The 20366-nt window shown below is 37.2% G+C and overlaps 1 protein-coding gene across 6 annotated transcripts in view; it reads left to right on the forward strand.

Moving 5' to 3' along the window:
• The window catches only part of IFT52 (intraflagellar transport 52), a 30938-nt gene extending 15748 nt beyond the window's left edge, over nt 1–15190 (forward strand). For 4 of the 6 annotated variants that reach the window (XM_072631459.1, XM_072631457.1, XM_072631458.1 and 1 more), the window contains 7 exons: nt 272–358; nt 4208–4276; nt 7189–7343; nt 11601–11688; nt 12294–12402; nt 13132–13277; nt 14479–15190. In XM_072631459.1, coding sequence (XP_072487560.1) covers nt 272–358; nt 4208–4276; nt 7189–7343; nt 11601–11688; nt 12294–12402; nt 13132–13277; nt 14479–14526 — 702 coding nt within the window. In that variant the 3' untranslated portion in view covers nt 14527–15190. The remainder of the gene's footprint in view (nt 1–271; nt 359–4207; nt 4277–7188; nt 7344–11600; nt 11689–12293; nt 12403–13131; nt 13278–14478) is intronic. The other 2 variants (XM_072631460.1, XM_072631461.1) reach the window with 1 other exon arrangement.
• The last annotated feature ends 5176 nt before the right edge of the window (nt 15191–20366 follow it).

A 20366-nucleotide genomic window follows, 5' to 3' on the forward strand; every position in this document is an offset into this window, starting at 1 on the left:
TTAGCTTTAAAAGTCAAATAGAAGAATATGCAAGAATTTAAATGAGAATGAGATTTGGATCATAGCACATTGTGGTATTATATTGTGTATATCCTTGGCTGTTTTGCAGCTTTGATATAATATTTGTTTAGCATATGTAATTTGTTTAGTTTATAAAATATACTCTGAGAAACCATAGATTCTACCCTAAATGGATAGAAAATGATAAGAATAAACTTGTCAAGTTGTGCTTTTGACCTATGTGTTTCAATGTATTGTCTGTCATTGACAGAACCAAGGTGGAAAGTTGGCAGTGCTAGGTTCTTGCCACATGTTTAGTGACCAGTATTTGGATAAAGAAGAAAACAGCAAAATCATGGTAAGATCTTTTGGAATGGTTATTTTGTTATCCAATGAGTATGTATCATTTTTATGCCATTGGTGCATTCAGTCATTTGTAAAACAAGTAGATATTTGAGAAAATGCATTAGCCATTGCTATTCCAACTAATTCATGAAGACACTATATATGAAAGAGATCATATTAAAGTGTAAGCCTCAATTGATAAGCTAAAATATGGAAACAAATCTATCCATAATGTTACCAAGGGCTGTAGACTTTGGGGTCAGGTAAATCATTAATAAAATGATTCAAGGAAAGAAGACTCAGGTTGGGTTACTTTAAATGATAAATTGAAAAATGGAAGGAATGGTCTTAATTGCTATGATGAGAAACTGAATTAGTTCTTATTTTCATGGAATTTATATAAAATTTGATTGTCTTTATAAATACTCTTAAGTTTTATACAGGTTCCCCCTCAATCAGTCAAGCATTTATTAAGTGCCTATTATGTACCAGGTACTATGCTGGGTCCTGGGGATATAAAGACAAAAAATGAAACAGTCTCTGCCCTCCAGGAGTTGACATGCCATCAAGGTAGACAACACTTACATGTATAAATATATACAAATAAGTACAAAATATTTAATTCTAGGAGGGAAGGTACTAACAACTGGGGAGAGCAAGAGAGGCCTCCTGTAGAAGGAGGGCACTTAAGCTGAGTTTTGATAGGAACTAAGTATTCTAAGTGATGGAGATGAAAAGTAACTACATTTTGTATGCATGTAGGACAACCAGTGCAAAGGTGTTGAGATGGGAGATGGAATGCCAAGTGTGAGAAACACTAAGACAGTCAGGTTCACTGGACCATGAGAGTGCATAATATAGAGTAAGGCATAATAAGGCTCGCATATTAGTTTATGTTTATCCTAGAGACAGTAGAAACTACTTAAGTTTACTGAGTAGAGCACTAGCTTGGGGAGACCTGCACTTATTTTGGCAGCTGCATAGAGGATGAATTGGAGAGGGGAAATATTTGAAGCAGGGAGTCTAGTAACAGGCACTCTTGAAGTAGTCCAGCCAAGAGGTGATGAAGATCTGAGCAAGGGTAGTGGCCATGTGAGTACAGAGAAGGGCACATATTTGGGAGAGATTGTGGAGGTAGAAGCAAGAATGACAGAGAACTAAGAATGTGACCAAGAGGAAGGTGGTGCCCTTGGCATAAATAGGAAAGTTGAGTGGCTGGTAGTGGATTTCAGGCTTGTTCTAGAAGCTTAGAGAATATCCATTTTGAATTGTCCAGTATACAGTTGGTGATGTGGTACTAGAGCTTGGGAGAGGCTAGGTTGTAGACTGGGATGTCATCTGCACAGGATTAGAAATAGGAGGGAGGGAAGGAATAGGCATTCATTAAGTGCTTGCTCTGAACCAGACACTGCTAAGTGTTTTACAAATATCCTCGTACTTGATCTTTACAATAACCCTGGTGCTGTTATTATCCCCTTTTGAAGAAAGTGAGGCAGAGGTAAAGTGACTTTCCCAGGGTCATATAACTAGGAAGTGTCTGAGGCCAGATTTGAACTCAGGTCTTCCTGACTCTCGATGTAGTGCTCTTTCCACTGCACTATCTCACTGCCTAGGATAGGGACTGGGTTTTTGATTTCATTGGTATAGGGAACTCCTGAGTGGGGAAAATCCCATTATCAAAAGCAAGTCAGCACTTTCTCTGAAACTTATAGCCTAGCCAGTTAGGAAAATCTGAGAAAATCTAAGTTATAGTTTAGGTAGTCAGGAAAACCTGAGTTTAGATCCAACTTCAGGCACATTGTGTGACCTTGGGCAGTTCACTTTACTTCTGTTTGCCTTAGTTTCCGCAATTGTAAAAGTTGCATAACAGCACTGCCTACTTTCCAGGGTTGTTACAAGGATCCAATGAGATTATATTTGTAAAGCGTGTATTTGATGTGGTGCCTGGCATAAAATAAGCACCATATAAATATTAGTTATATTAAAAGAGTTGCTTAGATCGTTGAGAAGTTAGACTTGTCCAGGATCACAACCAGTGTGTATTAGTGGCGTGAAATAGTGGGTAGGGCATTAGATTTGAAGACAGCAAGACCTGGGCTTAAATCTCACCACAGACACTAACTAGCTTTTTGACTGTGGGTAAATCATAATCTCTTTTTGCCTCAGTTTTCAAACCTGTAAAATGGTTGGACTTGATGACCTCTTTGTCAGTTTTATGGTGTGCTGGCCTCTCCATCTGCATAGAGATGATACTGAAACCCAGAGGCGTCAGTGAAATTACCAAGGGTGAGAATATGTATAGAGAAGATCTGGACAGCTTTAATATACAGTGTCTGTTAAAGGGTGTGATATGGATGATGAACTAGCAAAGGAAACTGAGGGGTGGTTAGACTGGTGGGAGAACCAAGAGAGAATGCTGTCATAACAAATCAGAGAGGAGAGAGCATCCAGGAATGTATGGTAGCAGTTAGATGCTGCTGAAAGGTCAAGAATGATGATTGAGAAAAGACCAAAATGTTTAGCATCTAAGAGATTTCTTACTTTGGGAGGAGAAGTTTCAGTGGAGTGGGTTAGGGTTAGAAGGCAGATTGCAAAGGATTTAGAAGTGAAAGAAAAAAGGAAGTGAAGGTATTAGGTATAGACAACTTTTTCTAGAAATTTGGTGGAGAAAGGGGGAAAGGAAATTTAGAATGTTAGCTTGAGGGGATGGTAGGGTCTAATGAGGCTCTTTTAAGGATTAGGGAGGCAGCAGGAAAGGAACCAATAAATAGGGAACAAAAAAGTGAGAGTGATTATGGCAGCAGTCTGCTGGAGAAGATGAAAGAGGGGATGAGATGAAGGATACCTGTTGTTAAAGAGTTGGCCTTGGTGAGAAGGGCTGGTGATACTTCAGACACTAGAGTAAAGGAGGAGAGAATAGAGTTTGGCTTCTAAAATTTAAGATGATACATACTGTTAACAAAATCCTGCTGTAACGTGAAAGACCAAATTGGCTCTTGCAGATATATTTTTAACACTAAAACTATGAGAAATTTTTTTTACCCTTTCATTTCCAGAATTTTATTTTATATTTGAAATTTTTAAAATTCTCAGACTAAGAATTTATGACTGAGTGAGCTTGACTGATTAGTAATATTAGTTAGACTAGTGACATTTGTTTAATGATATTTTTTCAAGCTAGACTATATCAAGAATCATTACTTTAAACTAGAGGTATCAAACTCAGCCTACAAAACTCCTGAGTACAGCCTGAACAAGATTAAAATGTAATTGGGAAATATTTAACAAAAATAAATAAAAATGCAACACAGCATAGATAATGTTAGTTTGTGGTTTTCTAACTCAGTGTGTGGGTACAGTGATCCATTTGTATTTGATTTTGGCACCACTGCTTTAAACTATATTACACATATATTATACTTCCATTATGTTACGAAATATTTTAATAAGTAGGCTTAGACTCTAAAATTCAGTATTGATGCTTGAAAGCAAAAGAATTTCATAGTCTTATGAAATGAATATTTATAATCTATTTTTCAGCAAATGTTGAGGTTTTATAAAATATTTTTTGTGGTTCATTCTGTTATCATAATGGACAAGTATTTGTTAACTTTTAATGTATGTCAAATTTGGTGTAAAGTTACAGGGGTAAATGTCTTAGGAGAATTTATAAATAAAATGATAATTTAACTTGGCATTAATTGGAAGAAAATATCATGAATTGTAGTTTTTAAATGTTTTATGATGTTACATTGAGAAATGGTTTCATGGAACAACTAATTTTAGTTTATCTTTAATCTTTTTAATTTACTATTTCTCACTTCTTTACTTGGCTTACTAATGTGCTTTGTTTTGCCTCTAGGATGTAGTTTTCCAGTGGCTCACCACAACAGACATCCATTTAAACCAGATTGATGCAGAAGACCCAGAGGTAGGAAATCATTTAAAGTTTAATTCACAGAGACAATATTTCATCATTTTTAACGTTCTGAAAAGAATGTCTTCTCCCAATTCTCTGTTTTCAAAACAATGTTAAAACTTCAGTACTGTGAAGAATCTGTGTACAGATAAGAACTTATCCTTGTATTCTCATCTTGTGTAACTCTTAACTGTATCCTTTCATAGCTCTTCCCAGGCGATAAACCCAATGTGCTATGTTAGCCATCCTCTAGGCCTTTTTATATCGTGTATTTTATTGGATCCCTGAACCCATTTATCAGTTACTCCTCACTGATGGTCTGACTGGACGTAGATAAGCTGATTCTGCGACAACATCCATTTTAAAATAGAGTCAGTTTCATTATTTATGATCATGTTTTGGTGTTCTCCATGTCCAGTATCTTCTAACTTTCTTTTGTAAGAAAGTGTTCATTTTATGCAAGGCAGGGGGCAGTCCTGAGTTATTTGCAAGCCTATAGCCTTCTTTTTTTCCTCAAGCCTTATATTTATTTTCCAGCATAATTTTCACTGTCTTCACAGCTCTTATTTTAGTTAGGGCACCTACTATTTAATGCCTGCTAACAAGCAAGTGAAGTTACTGTTGAACTTGTAAAATCTGTTTATCACAAAATAGTCTGAGAGATAAAGGAATTCTTCAGAATTTCTGTTGTGTATGGCAAATGTAAATAGAAAATTTCTTATCAACCTGTTTAACCTTATTTTTATATCCTGAAGTACCAAGAATAGCAAAATATGTGGTGTGTTGTTCCTTCAAAACTAGTAGGCTAATGTATTTATATGAAGCCAAATTTTACCCTTATAATTCCTGTTAATATTAAACAGTAGATCTAGAATCTTAAAATGAAAGAGCTAGAAGGACCTTTAGAGATGATTCAACCCACTTGGTTAAAAAATGTTTTAAAAGTTGTCAATTTAATAAGGAGTAACAGAAAGTCCACCTTATGTTTAACAAGGCAGACCCAAGAAAATCCACAAATAAACAAATAACATGCTTCTTTGCTCTGAAATTCTGTTGCATCTGGCCCTAATTTTTTTCCATCTTTTCTTTTCTTGATGTAGTTGTCAGTTGTAAGGAGCGGGGATAACCTATGGACAGATAACTCATGTGTTCCACTGTTAACCATGGCGCTTCTGGTTATCTGGAGGAAAGTCCTTCACTACAATGGGTGGATCCTCTGTTGTGCATGTACAGGAGGAGGACATATGCAGGAGAGGCATAGGATTGAAAGGCATGGTTGGGTTGGAATCTGTCCCAATGGAGGAGGCAAATCATCAGAATAGAATTCAGGATGTGCATGAAGTTCTTCCAGCCTCCTCATCTGAGAGATGAGGGAAGCCAGACTCCCAGAGGGGACTTGATCTGTCAGATGTCCCATAGACAGTTAGTTAGCAGAGGAGGGGGCCTGGTACTGACTCTCCTGACTCTTTGTTTAATACTGTTCTGTTTGGCTATTTAAATGCTGAAGACAAAAAGAAGGAAGTCTGTCTATACTGTGCAGCCTCACTTCATAGGACCAAATCTGAGGTTTCTACAATTGCTGGAAGGGGAGGGACTTGACCTAAGATTTTTGTGGTGTGGTGAACCCCTCCCTCAATGAAGAACCCCATGTGCCCTCTCCTGATGCAGATCAGTACCACTTCTGCACCTTCTAGTCTTAAAAATGCTGCCAGGTCTTTGCCAGATGAAGTGACTTGTCCAGGTTCCCACAGCCAAGACGCATCAGAGCTAAGACTTGAACTCAGGTTTTCCTGACTCTGAGACTACCTCTCTTTCCATTCTACCTCTTTCTAAAACTTCTGAATCATGGCATTCTGAAATTTTAATTTTGGAGATATTGGGAGCTGATGTACTTTTGTCCTGTATCATATAAAGCGAAGAAATGCCTTTTTAGGAAATCCACATCTTGTTAATGAAACATATTAATTAGCTAATAATAAATATTAATTACAATTAATTGGTAAAAATTACAGAAATTGGTCATGATAGAAATAAAAAATAAATGCCAATGAAAAGATCCAATTTATCAGAAGAAAAGTTTGCTATGTACATTTTTTGGAGGACAAATACCAATTTTTCACTTTTTAATGAAAAGTCTATGGCACATGTGAAGGGAGTGCAATGCATTTCAGTTAGAATTTTATGCATTGTGTCTGGAGAGGGATCTTTCCTAGTAATATGGGTAGGAAAATAATTAAATAAGACACCACTGTGCTGGCTCTTCTGGTCTTATAGCAGTTCCCAGTCATCCTATTTTCCTGTTCAAGTTCTTGTGAAGAAGTCAAGAGGAAAGGGGAGCCATAATGTGGAGGCAGTCGTGGAATGTTCCATCCGGTGTCACAGAGCCTCTCTGTACTTCTCCAGATTTTCCTAGGAGCCCACAGAAACAGGGGTGATAAGAAATGCCAAGTTATACAGTAGTTGGGACTGAGGGGTAATAACCTTTTAGGGACCATGATGCTCTTTCCCTTACTGGTAGAGGCTACCTAGTGTTATAGGGAGGTAGCGACTCAGATCAGAAAGTGAGAAAGGAAAGAGACTACAGATTAATTGGGGTTTTACATTTCAAGGCTTTTATATTTCAAGAATTATTTTTTAGGAATTTTAGAAAATCTCTTTGCTTTTCTACCCTAACCTTGCAAACTGAATGAAGCTGCTCAACTTTTCCATTCCTTCCATCTATTACATGCAATTGCTCTGTGTAATTGTATCATGAAAGGGGAATTCCTTTCAGGATTGGATAACATGAGTATAGTTGAATTATACTTTCTATTCAGTGCTTTTAATTTAATATTAACATTACAAGATGAAAATAAAACATGACTGAACAAAGCTTTCCCCCCTTATTCTCTCACTATTTAAGGTATCAATCTTGTGCTTTTCAGATTTCTGATTATACCATGTTGCCAGACACCGCTATGTTGTCAGAGCGACTTCGAGTTTGTCTTCAGGAGGGTGATGAGAACCCACGTGACTTTACAACTCTCTTTGACTTATCCATTTACCAACTGGATACCACTTCCTTATCTAAAGTTATCAAGTCAGCACCTGTAAAACTTCTCTTTTAGAACTGCATTTTCATTTTATTTAAAGGTTTTGGGGGTTTTTTTTTTTTGTGTTTGGCTTTCAGACCTAAATTTAGTAATGTTAGAATCCTTGCTTAGGCAAAAGTAAAACCTTTTGACTAAGACACCAATGGGTAGAAGAAGTTTTTGAAAGCATTTCTCTTTATCTTGCTTTGGTTTTGCTTCCTTCATCCCCCCAAATAACTGGAAGTAGAGTCATTAGAACTGGAAGGAATATTAGAGATTATGTAGTCCAACTCCCTCATTTGACTGACAGTGAAAATCTTAGGATTAATGTTTCTGGTGACTGCTTTCACTTTTTATGAAAGATGAAATTATCTAGGCATGTAATTCTTCTGCCAGCCTGAGGTAGTAGAGCTGACCTGGAAGCCAGGAAAACCTGGGTTGAAGTCCTGACTTCTACACATAATGGCTGTGAACCTTGGACAAGTCATCTAACCCATCAGTGCTCTGTCAAATCTATAAGACTATGCATTGCAGAAAAGGTGTTGCCTTGAATTGATAGAGGGAGTTTACTCCTCCAGGAGTTATGTGAAATCACAGGTTGAATCTCACTAGTCAAGGAATGGTTTCTGTGTAATCTCCCGACCCATGTCCCATTATCTTTTTACATTATAGTATAGTGGAAAGAGCACTGGATTTCTGAAGATTTGGATTCGAGCCCTGGATCTACTTTTTACTAGCTGTGTGATCTTGGGCAAGTTAATTTCTGTCTCTTGGCCTCAGTTTCCTCACTTGTAAAATGAAGGGGTTGTGCTGGATAATCCTCAGCAGTCCCTCCAGCTTTAATAAATGATGAACTGTATTTTGTAGTTGTTTGGATTTGGTGTACTGCTAGTGCTGTTCATGATCACATGAATATTTTATGAAAAAAAAACCTTCAAAGGAAATTTTGATAGTAACTTAAAGTAGCAGGCAAATAGATGATATTATTTTTAGAGTTAGGCTGGAAAAGGATGCTTGGAAAAGGTTTATGGGTTATGCCAGTTGTGGAAAAGTCAAGAAGGCTGTGAATCAAGAAGAGACCTTTGGAGAATAATAAGACCTTTTGCATTGAGAACAATAGACTTGTTTACAACTGGGGATCACTGGTGAGAAAAGCCATGCTAAGAGGGTTTGAAAAAAGACTAGAAAAAAATGAACTCATTGACTGTAATGGTATAAAAGTAACTAAGCATTCATAAAAAACTTATTTTCTTCTTTGTTCTGGTGGTACTTGTTTGTCCTTTATTTTCAAAGAGGACCAGTGACATCACAGGATTATGCAGTCATATGTGAATTGGATTTAAGTGAGGCCGAGTTGTCAGCCTCTCTCTCTCTTCTAGACTCATTGAAATCCAGTAGCAGGACCAAAGTCAAAATGACTGGCCAAGGCCTAGGATGCAGTGGATGACTTTGGCATTTTTGATTTCTGACCAAGCTGTAAGTGCTCCCCAGCACCTGCCTCAGCCACCTCAATGGCCCTTGGAAGAAATTGTTCTCATCCACCCACTCTGCTGAGGGAAGTCTTTGCAATGCTTGGGGTGAACACCCCCCTAACTCACCAATAGGTTTGAGGCCAGTTGATTACCCACAACCTAGTGTAGCCTGTCTGCTGAGGTGGTTTTACTGGGGTGTGACCACTACTCAAGCTACAACTTCTTGGAGTCACAGGTGAGAGTTGGGTGAAGGTACATGAGCTCAGCAGCCCTCACACCAGAGGTGCTGGTCCTCCCCATACTAAGAGGCAAAGGAAGAGCAGTTCTCAGGACTGGGGAGGTCAACAAACAACTCTCAGCTGGGAGAGAGATGGGTTGGAGGAGGCTGTCAAGGCACCAGGCAAGACTAGAGCGAAGTGTGGGTTTTTTCCTGTCAGCTCCCCTTTCACATGAGCTATTGCAAGAAACTAATGGTTCAGAAGAGGCCTTGTTCACTTTGAGCTCCCACCTCAACCTTGATTCCTTCAGCAAGAAGAAAACAGGAAGAAGTAGTACTCAGCCACTTTTTAAAAAGGGGCTTCTAATAAGGATGACAGCTTTGACTCCGCCCTGCTGTGCCAGTTTTACAGGCTGACTTCAAGTCACTGTTATTGTGTAAATTCTTTTTATTACCTCTGTATCTTCATCTGCTTAGTTATGGATTCATAAAATGATGCCTTTATAGCATTGCAGAGCTAGAAAGAACTTGAGAAGTCATGTAGAATGTTTCATTTTACAGATGAGGAAATGGAGGCCCAGGGTATGGAAGTGGCTGATGGATGGGGGTAAGGGGGGGAAGAGGACTGCATGGAAAGGATGTGGTTCCTTTGTTATCTTCTGTCATTTTGAAATTCTGGGCATTTCTTAGACTAAAAGAGTGATTTAGCTCCTGTCAATCCAGGTTTAATACTAAAGGGGTAACAGTGCCGTTATAACTTTTTGCTTCAATTTAATGGCTTGACTGAACCTCTGTCTCTGCTGCTTTGCCCTCATGGGTAAATAAGAAGCATTTCAGTTAACCTTTTAAAATATTGACTGTATTTACAAAAGGGCAGCCATGACTTTTTTCAGGCCTCATGGGGTCTTTCCATGTTTGTAAATTCTCACAGAGCACTTCTGTTTTCAGAGGTGCTTTGTGTAGAATTATAAAGCTAAAAACCCTTTTGAGCTCAAGATTCAGTTCTGTTTAGAACGTTGATGATAATAATGGCAACAATAAGTGAAGTAAGAGAGTAAAATAGACCTTGAGATTCTAAATCTAGAATTGGGATGGATATAGTCCAGCCCCTTATTTAACAAATGAGGAAACTGAGCCTTAGGCAAGTTAAATGAGATTATCTGCTAATGCCTTCTGTCTAAATGATTTTTTATTTATTTTCTATATATTTTGCATATGCCTATTTTGTGTATACTTATATGTATCGATCTTGTCCCTCCCACTTATACTTGTAAACTCTTTGAGGTCAGGTACTATTTCATTGTCCTCTTTGTGTTGCCAACACCTAACACAGTAAATGTAATGTAATGAGCATATGTAGTGTTTTTTTCATTTGACTCTTACAAAAATCATGAGACAGGTAGTGTAAATGTTATTTCCTCCATTTTACATATGCGGATGTTGAGGCTTGGGAGAGTGACTTGAATATTGTTTAGTCATTGACAGAACTTAATTTCTGGAAGGCACTTCTAGAGCCCTTTCTATTGTATCGAACTGTCATGGTGCTATAATGTAAGTTGAAAGTCGGGGGAATGTATATTTGCCTTTGGAGTAGATGATGGATGGACTTTTTTGTTTGTCTTTAGCTTTACCTGCCTAATAATGGTTTCCTTAGGCTATTCTAATTAGTTTGCATTTCTGAACACACAACTCAGCTAACAGGAAGATGTGATCAGATAGCTTGCTGAGTGGTGGTAGGAAAGTCTATTGATTTAAAAATTCATTGCAGATAATTATTTGGGTAATTTGCTGACTTTACATAGCCCTTGATGCAAATCGCAAAGTAGTCCATGGATAATTTGTCTGTAGAGGGTGAGATGATGGCCCTTCCAGGTCTATGATTTTATTTCGCTAAGGAACTTTCAGTTTGGAAACTCTCTCCATCCATGCAGATCAATGCTTCATCTATAACTTACAGTTTTAGAGGTCATGGAAGTTTTATTTCTATGGAATAAGTCCTCCCCTACCTTTTGAATAAGTATGCTGCTTCCTGTTAGGAGGGTACCCCCAGGTAAGTGGTGAAAAAAGATTTTTCTGAAAAACACCTACGCAAGAATTAATTGTGATAGTCTTTTCTTTAGCCAGAAACTCCTTATAGAATTATGGAATGTCAGAGGCAGAACTCTTCTTAAAGAAATCTTGTCATTTTACAGATGAGTAAACTGAGGTTAAGTGACTTGTCTTAGGTTACAGGACTAAGAAATGGCAAAGTTAAGGATTTGAATCCACATTCCTTACTCTTAGTACATTGTTCTTTCCACAGTGTCATTTTGTTCTTTATATAAAATGCTCTATTTACCTCTAATCACACTGAGTCAAATTCAATTCTAAATTCAGTAATTTTAAATAGTTCTGTTTGGAATTGGCATAATGTCTGTTCTAATTATCCTTGTTAAGGAATATGGGCTTTTTGTTTTTTTGGCATCTCTCTTAGAATTTATAGATAAGAAATATGTATAGCATGTCTATTAATTGGGAATACTTACTTGTAACTCACCTTGCCTGATGTTGGTTCATATATTTTTCTCTTTTGACAGAGCTTATGAACAACTAAATGTGAAGCATGAACCTCTCCAGCTTATCCAGCCGCAATTTGAGACTCCACTACCTGCCCTTCAGCCAGCGGTAAGTTGCCAGGTTTTTGGAACATGTGATGAATCTGCTGCCTGGCATTCATTTTGCCCAAAATACCTGGTATAGAAATTACACTATTAAAAAAAGGGTGATAAAAAAGTGATCAGGACAGTGATCTGCACATAGTAGGTGCTTAATGTTTGTTGAATTGTTTTTGAATTACCTGCAGCTCTTATGGTTCTGTTCACATAGCCAGTATTCACTTACTAACATCTAAATTCTATATCTCATCATCTAGTATAATAGCTGCTTTTAGTAAATTATTTATTAAATTTTCTTGTTAAATATCAATTAATGACTTTAAGTAGATTTGCTTCAACAACTGATAGTGGAAATGGTGAAGGTGTGTAACAGATGAGCAACCAGGGGACAGGTGGGAGGTCGGGAGTGGAATGACAACTGAGTTTTACATAGGAAGGTTCTGAGATTTCTCAAATAGTGTAGCTTTGGTATTACACTTATAAGTACTTAAGCAATAACAATACATTCTGAGATCATGAAATAAGAATATTTCTGTTTTAACCACTTTAATTCATTTAAAAATTTTCAGTATCCTAACTTTGCACAATTAATAACAAAAGATGTTTCATGCCTAGGTTTTTCCTCCCAGTTTCAGAGAATTACCACCACCTCCTCTGGAACTGTTTGACTTGGATGAAACTTTCTCTTCAGAGAAAGCACGGCTTGCTCAAATTACCAATAAATGTAAGCCTGATCAATTTATATATTTTGTTTGTTTGTTTTTTCCAAACTATATAACTGTATCATTGGTATGAGAACCATTTGTTTCACTGAACTGAAAAAAATAATGGATAGAATTTTAAAGTACATTTTATGTTTTGTTTATTTCATGCAGATTGTTCTGATATTTTCCCCCCAAGTGGCTGATTATCCCATTTAGTTAGACTATAGTGCTAATAAGTTGAAGGTATGGGTTTTATTCCTTTATGAACCATTAACTGGCTACAGATTGTGCTCTTAACCCAAGCTGCCTCTCACAAATATGTGCTATTGGTCCCAGGGTAGGTTAAGTAAAGAATATGGATGGATGAATACAGATCAGTCACCACTACCAGAAAAGAAATTAAAATGTGCATGTACAGTTGTCATTGAGTCAAAAGAATCATCTTTGCTTGATATGTAATGTGGAAATGATAGTTCCAAGCAATCATGGGTACCCAAACCATTCAAGCCTCTTTTAATGAGAAATGTCAAGCCTTTATCAGAACTAAGACCTTTTACCTCCATGCATACAAGTAATAGGGTTCTACAGATTCTATTACTATATATAACTTTAAATAGCATCTTACATTTGAAAATATAGAGATGGAAAAATTCCTTGAACAATTCATTGTGAATATGTAGAATGTGGTCCATTTTAAACTAGGATGTAGCAGGAGACAGTAGTTGAACTGCGTGTGTCCATTGTTTTAGGTACTGAAGAGGACCTGGAGTTCTATGTCAGGAAGTGTGGTGACATTCTGGGAGTGACTAGTAAACTTCAAAAGGAGCAACAAGATGCCAAACATGTTCTGGAGCACATATTCTTCCAAGTTGTGGAGTTTAAGAAACTGAATCAGGTAATGTGTTTATCACATCCTGCACACTAGAATTATTGTTTGGTTCCATTTGAGAGCTGGATTCACAGGAGCTTTTTTATGTTATCTAAAGTTCTGATGTTGAAAGTCCTATTTCTAAAACAGGTATAAGGAATTTATGCCATGTGGACTGAATTCAACCTTTGGTTTAATTTTTATCATCCCTGCTCTTTAGTCCTTCCAGTTTAAAAAAAAAATCCTTATTGGCTGCCTTTGCCCCTTGCCATTAGTGTTCCTGTGAGAAGGAGTGAATTAGCGGGCATAATTGAGGAGGGAAGAGTGAAGGAGGAAGGGAATAAACATCTATATAGCACCTACCATGTGCCAGGCATATACTAAGAGCTTTACAAATATTACCTCATTTGATCCTCCCAACAACCCTGGGAGGTAGATGCTGTTATTATCCCCAATTTACAGATGAGGAAACTTCACTGAGGGTCAAGAGATTTGCTCAGTCACCCAACTACTAAATATCTGAGGCTAGATTTGAACTCAGGTCTTTGTGACTTCAGGCCCAGCACGCTATCCACCGTGTGACCTAGTTACGGTGGAGAAGTAGCTCTTGTGCTGGTGATCAAAGTAATAGGGCCCAGGACACCTTAAGCAAGAAGGTGAATAGGAATTTTGGGACACTTAGGGATCTGGAATAGCAAATTATTGTCTCAGTCTGTTAAGAAGGTGTGATTGAGGGGCAGGATGAACATTGCTGATAGGCCTCATGTTTGTTGATCTTAATAGCAATGGATGATCAACTTTTAATTTTAGAAATCTTAATCTTGGGCTGGGTGAAATGAATAATAACTGACTAGCACTTTAAGATTTGCAAAGCACTTCCCATGCATGATCACATTTAATCCTCACAGCTGTTCTGTGTTGTCAGTAGGACCAATACCATCCCACTTGAATGAGAATACCTAGGCTCAGAGTACTAAGTACTAAGCTGATAGTCTCTGTGTTAAGTGTCAGAGGTAGGATCTCAACAGAATCCTGCCTGACTCCAAATCCAGTTGTTCTGCTCTGCCATCTGACCTCTCAGCCTCTTAAGCTAAGTGTTAGATCAATCCTGCATACCTGAAATTTCCTATGACTGCAATTAATTAGTACCAATTAACCAGTCATTAGTGTTTAAATGAATGGATTTTAGCATTATATTGAAATTTTCCATTTTTTTCTTTTTTTTTAGGAGCATGATGTTGATACAAGTGAAGCTACATTTCATAGCAATTACTGAGTACAGTGTCTCTTACAAGACCAGAAGAGGGGGAGATACTAGAATAGCTAACCTGCTGTTGGGTCTCTCATCATAAACTCTTTTATAACTGTTTTTCTATATATTTGTCAAAATTGCCTCTCCACCATGAGCCATGCACTTTTATGTTGTAAATAGGTACAAAGTTAAAGATTCTACATATCTTCTGTAGTGACTAGGCAGGTACACTATGAGGATTGCTAACTATCAAAATCATTATGTAAGATAAATGTCCTATGTTCTTTTTTTTATTGGAGCTATATACTTTTGTAATATGTGAAATATTCTTACATTAAAATGTTCTCTTTCAATTCCAGTCCTATCTTTGGTCTTGTTAAAGGTGTAATAATCTGCTTCAGCTTTTTTGTGATCTTTATAGAACTTTCTTTTATGCCTAATGAATAATAAATGCTATAGAAAATAAGTTAATTTGCAGAATCTACTTAATATTATGGACCATAAACATAAATGAACAGACTCAAAGATCTGTGAATTTTAGTCCCATCCTAAACTCTAGTCCTGTATCTCCAGTAGCCTTTGGACATACCTCCTGTAATGTTTCCCTTAAGGTCTCTTCCTTCTCTGAATACTTTATTTCTTAGACCTTTGAATACAAGATAAAAAATAATAAATTGTTTTATGTTAATTATTTGTGCATTTAACTGCAAACTTTTGTATACAGCTTTAAAAAAGACTGTTAACTTTAACAAGATTGCCACAAAACTATTTATTTTCTGCTCCATTCTGAATTTCTTTTCTTATATGTTAAGTTGGTTAATTAATCAACGGGCATTTATTAAGTGCTTATAGTGTGCTACTAACTGTGGTAGGCAATAGATACTCAAAAAAAAAATGGAGAAGTCCCTGCACTCAAGGAGTTTAAATCTATAGGGGGAGACAACATGCACATGTGTAAGTTTATATAAAAAATATCTGGCCATTTTGGGGAGAGGCAGCAGCCGCTGGGAGGAATCAAGATTTTGTTGCTGTCATTGTTGCCTTTATAGAGTTGTAGTGCATGTCTATATTCTTTAATTCTGTTCTTTGTTGTTTCGTTGTGTCTGATTCTATGTGACCCCCATTTGGGATTTTCTTGACAGAGATACTAGAGTGGTTTGCCATTCTCTTCCAGCTCATTTTACAGATGAGGAAACTGAAGTAAACAGGGTTAAGTGACTTGCTCAGGGTCACACAGCTAGTAGGTGTCTGAGGCCAGATTGGAACTCAGGAAGAAGAATTTTTCTGACTCCAGGCCCTCTATCCACTGTGCCACCTATGATCCTGTTCACTGTCATGTTGAATTTAGATGCTCAGTAAATACTTGCTAAATGATTGAACAAATCAGTGAAAATATATGATGTTCCTTAGATAGAAGAAAACATATAGGTAATTGAAATACATGGGGAATCATTAGGGAAACGTTTATTTAAACACTTATACACATGTTAATAACTTCCACTTTTCTTCTTGGACCAAAGATGGCACTTTGTTTTGTACTTTATTAATGCACTTATATAACATTGTGTGTTAATATTATTTTTGTCTGTGTTATGTCCCTCCCAGATTTTAAACTCTTATTGAATTAAATCACAAGTACTTATTAATTCTGTTTTCATTTTTCCCTTTTGCTGAGCTGTTACCTTATATAAAATCTTCATCTCTAATGTTTAATTCAGGTATATCTTGACTTGCCCATGAAGTTGTGGACCATGTGCCTCATGCTACTTTTGAACTCTAGCACCTAGCACAGTAACAGGTATATAGGAAATTAGTAGTTCATGTTTGTCAATTTGAAGGACTTCTGAGGCCACTTTTAGTTCACCGTTCTGTGATTTCTGTTGCTTATCCAGTCAAAGCATACTCTGTTTTCAGATTTCTGCTATGGGGACAGTTAGGTGACTCAGTGGATAGAGCACCAGCCCTTAAGTCAGGAGGACCTGAGTTTAATTCAAATCTAGCCTCATAGGTTTCCAAAGTGGGTGATGCTGCACCCTCGGGGGTGCTGGAATGACCGAGGGGGGTAGTAGTAGCCTTGGGTACAGTTGGGGGATGTTGAATAAAAATAAAGGGGCAGTGGAAGAGAAGAAAATTTTGAAAAACCAGTCGTACATGTTTTATCTGTTGTATAATAGAGTTTAAGTTGTGATTACATTATTTTCCAAATAAACAAAATGCAAATTGTAACTGTTATAACAAATTATAATTGGTTATAATATAACCAATCATTGGCCAAGTCCGTCAACAGGTCTTAACAAGCAAGTTGGCAAGCGAGTGTGTCATGCATTGTCCAGAAGTCCAGCATGCTTTTGCAGGAATGTGTGCATGTAATTACTTGTTAACAATACGATACTATATGGTTACATGATGCAATATTTCATCATCAAAATTTCAAAGTAAAAAACTCATAAATTTACAGTAAATTAGTAAATTTAAGATGCATCATTTCAAAAAAAGCCATTAAGGGGGAAAAGAAAATAGATTGCCAGAGAGTAATTTTTTTTTTAAAAGAGGGCCTTAGACCAAATAAGTTTGGGAATCCCTGTCTCAGACACTTGACATTTACTAGCAATGTGACCCTGGGCAAGTCACTTAACCCTGATTGCCTTGCAAAAAAAAAAAAAATTTTTTTTCCACTGTGATTGGGATTCTTATTAAGAAACATTTTCAAGTTCTGTGATTTTGTTGTTGTTTTGGACTTTCAGAAAAGAAAAATGCAGCATTCTGATAGTTTGATTAATGTTGATACCGTAATCAGAGCATTTTTTATGAAAGAGTGGTATAGTATTAGATAGGTAAATTATCGAAATGCTTAGCATTCCAACTGATGTCTACATATATTGTCCTTCAAAGGATGGTGATGCATCCTTATTTCAGCTATGCTTCCATTGCTTCCAGTGTGGTTCAAACTCCCCAGACTTTTCAAGCCATCTAAGGAAATAAGTTTCATTATTTTTTGATGGTGAATGTTATCAACCAGTTTGAATCACCATACTTAGCCCCCATTGATCTCTGGCAGTTTCCAAAAATCAGCCACATCCATTGAGCATATTTAAAAGAATATTATAGATGCAGAAGCTTATTTCAAGAGTTCTGAAAAATGTTTTAAGCAATAGTAGAGTTGCTGAACTTTTAAGGTACCACAACTTATTTGTAGATATCAAATATGATGACTCTTGTTTCCATTAAATGTTAGTGACTATGCAATAAATACACTGGCAATAGGAGGATAAGAGCAGCCTTCAAATGTAGTTAAATGGTAAACTTTTTGTTTTAAAGTAAAACTCTTAAATGTTGAGGGCATGAATTTAAATCCTGGTTCTCCCAGTTACTATGGGACCATAGGCTGGTCAGTCTTTTCTAGGATTCTGTTTCCTCATGTCTAAAATTTGGGGGTAGGATTAGATAATCTTTCCTGGTTTACAAATGCTTTTAAGAGAAACGTGTCTTTATCATATTTGGAATTACCCCACCATGAAGCCAAAGGTCCTGCAATGACTTAATAGAGGCTTAGGATAAGGTTCAGGTTCCCTAGGTAATTTCATGGTCCTTGGGTTTGGGAAGTGGGGAGGGGGCAGAGGTGGGCAGCTCCTTACTCAGGGTTGGCCTAGTGGAAGAGGGTAGGCGCAGGCCTGGGTGGATAGAAGATAAGGTTAGGCTGAGGTAGTTGCAGGCAGCAGAAGGGTAGAGCTGGGTATAGCCCTCATGGGAAGGCCTGGTGCATGCAGAAACTTGGGCTGGGTGCAAATAACTATTGTGCATTAAAATTCAATGTTATCAGTATAAATTATTTAATAATACTCAACATGACTAATAATTATGGCTTAAAACTGATACAGGAAAATTATGGCATCCCTACAATCCCCTTTGCCTTTCATAAGATCTTGTAAGAGGGAGCATGGGTATGATTATCCTGTACTTACTTATATGGTAACTCAGGCTTCCCTAGGTCGGGGCACATGGTCCAGGTCATGACACAGGAAGAGATTAGACAAGCCCTGCTCTACTTACATTTCTGTTCAGAGGTCTTCTGCAGTAAGCTACCTCTTAGATCAGACAGTTATGAAAACTGTTTTCCCCAATATGATGCTTCATAGGTAATTTTAACTAGTGCGTGATTGATCTTAAAAGATATTTGTTGTTGTTCAGTTGTGTAGGACTCTGTGTTTTCTTGGCAAAGATTCTGAAGTGGTTTGCCATTTCCTTTTCCAGTTCATTTTACAGGTGAGGAAACTTAGGCAAACGGGGTTAAGTGACTTGCCCAGAGTCACACACAGCTAATAAGTGTCTGAAGTCACATCTGAACTCAGGTCATCCTGGCTCCAGGACCAGCATTCTATCCACTACGCCACCTAGCTGCCCTATCCATGATACAGAAAGAATTGATAAGAGCATGTCATTCCCCCAGTAATAAAAGGTCAAAACTTACGAACAAGAAGATATCAAAAGAAGAAATGCAAATCTTCAATCAATTAACAAGCTTGTATTAAACAGTGTACGATAGACACTAGAGATACTAATAAAAAGAATGAAACAATCTATTCAAGGAACTCACATTCTATAACAATAGGAAAGAATCCCCTTATCAGTAATAATAGGAGAAACATTAATCTAAGAGATTTTCTTCTCTGTGTGCGTCATATTGGCAAAGATGACAGATGAAAATGCTAAATTTTGAAGGGCCTGGAGGAAAATAAGACTAATTCATTGTTGGTAGAATTGTGAATTGGTCCAACAATTCTGATTATATTAGAAAAGTCACCAAACTCTGACCCAGCAATACCTCTGTTGGGCACATGCTCTAAGAAGGTCAAAGACAGAAGCAAGGGTCCCACATATATAAAAATACTGTTTATTGGCAGGAAGTAAAGACCTGGAAACAGTGATTTTCTCTTATCAGCTGGGAAGTAGCTGGACAGAATAGAAAGGAATATCGTTGTGCTGGAGGAAACTGATGAATGTGAAGAATTCAAAGAAACTTGAGAAGACTTGTATGAATTGATGTAGTGAAGTAAAACCCCATGACTACAATCACGCAACTTAAACACAATAAAAGGTGTATGGATTGTGATCAGTGCAGCCAACAATTTTGATTTCGCAGTACTTGCAAGGCTCTCATCTTTGAGATGGTGGACTATTAGATGAAATTATGTTGTTAGATATGGCTGATGTTTTTGTTCATTTGCACAGCAGTACTAGTATGAGGGTAGTACTGCTATTAAGAGAAGGAGGCATTGGGCACTGACATGTAAACATTTTTTCAAAGTACTAATAAACCTTTTTAAAAAATTACATGGATACCAATGAAACCAGCCAGCCTTCTCTTCTAGTTGTAATTCTCTTACATATTTTATATACTGATTTGTGCAGTTGGTAGTGTACTAAAGTCTTCATTCTGTTCACCAATCTATTGTCCTTTGAGTGATCCATACTGGATCGCAGCTCTCCCTCACTCAAAACAAAGTCAAGTGTAAGTCATGTCATCATTTCTCTGATGTCATGGTCTTCTTCTAAAACGAAGGACGGGCACAACTTTTGATTAGTCCAGAGTGACACAAAAAGTGAGAAATGAGCTTTGCCTTCATGGAGTTCACAGTGTTTAGGGCAATAAGGCATATTCACAAATAACTATGAGAAACTAGGTGGTATAGTGGATAGTGCGTCAGACCTGAACTCAAGAAGACAGCTTCCTGAGTTCAAATTTGGTCGCAGACACTTAATAGCTGTGTGATCTTGGGCAAGTCACTTCACCCTATTTGCCTCAGTTTCCACCTCTGTAAAATGAGCTAGAGAAGGAAATGGCAAACTACTCCAGTATCTTTGCC

Source organism: Notamacropus eugenii, chromosome 1 (genome assembly GCF_028372415.1).
Source record: "Notamacropus eugenii isolate mMacEug1 chromosome 1, mMacEug1.pri_v2, whole genome shotgun sequence".
In the NCBI taxonomy this organism is placed as follows: domain Eukaryota; kingdom Metazoa; phylum Chordata; class Mammalia; order Diprotodontia; family Macropodidae; genus Notamacropus; species Notamacropus eugenii.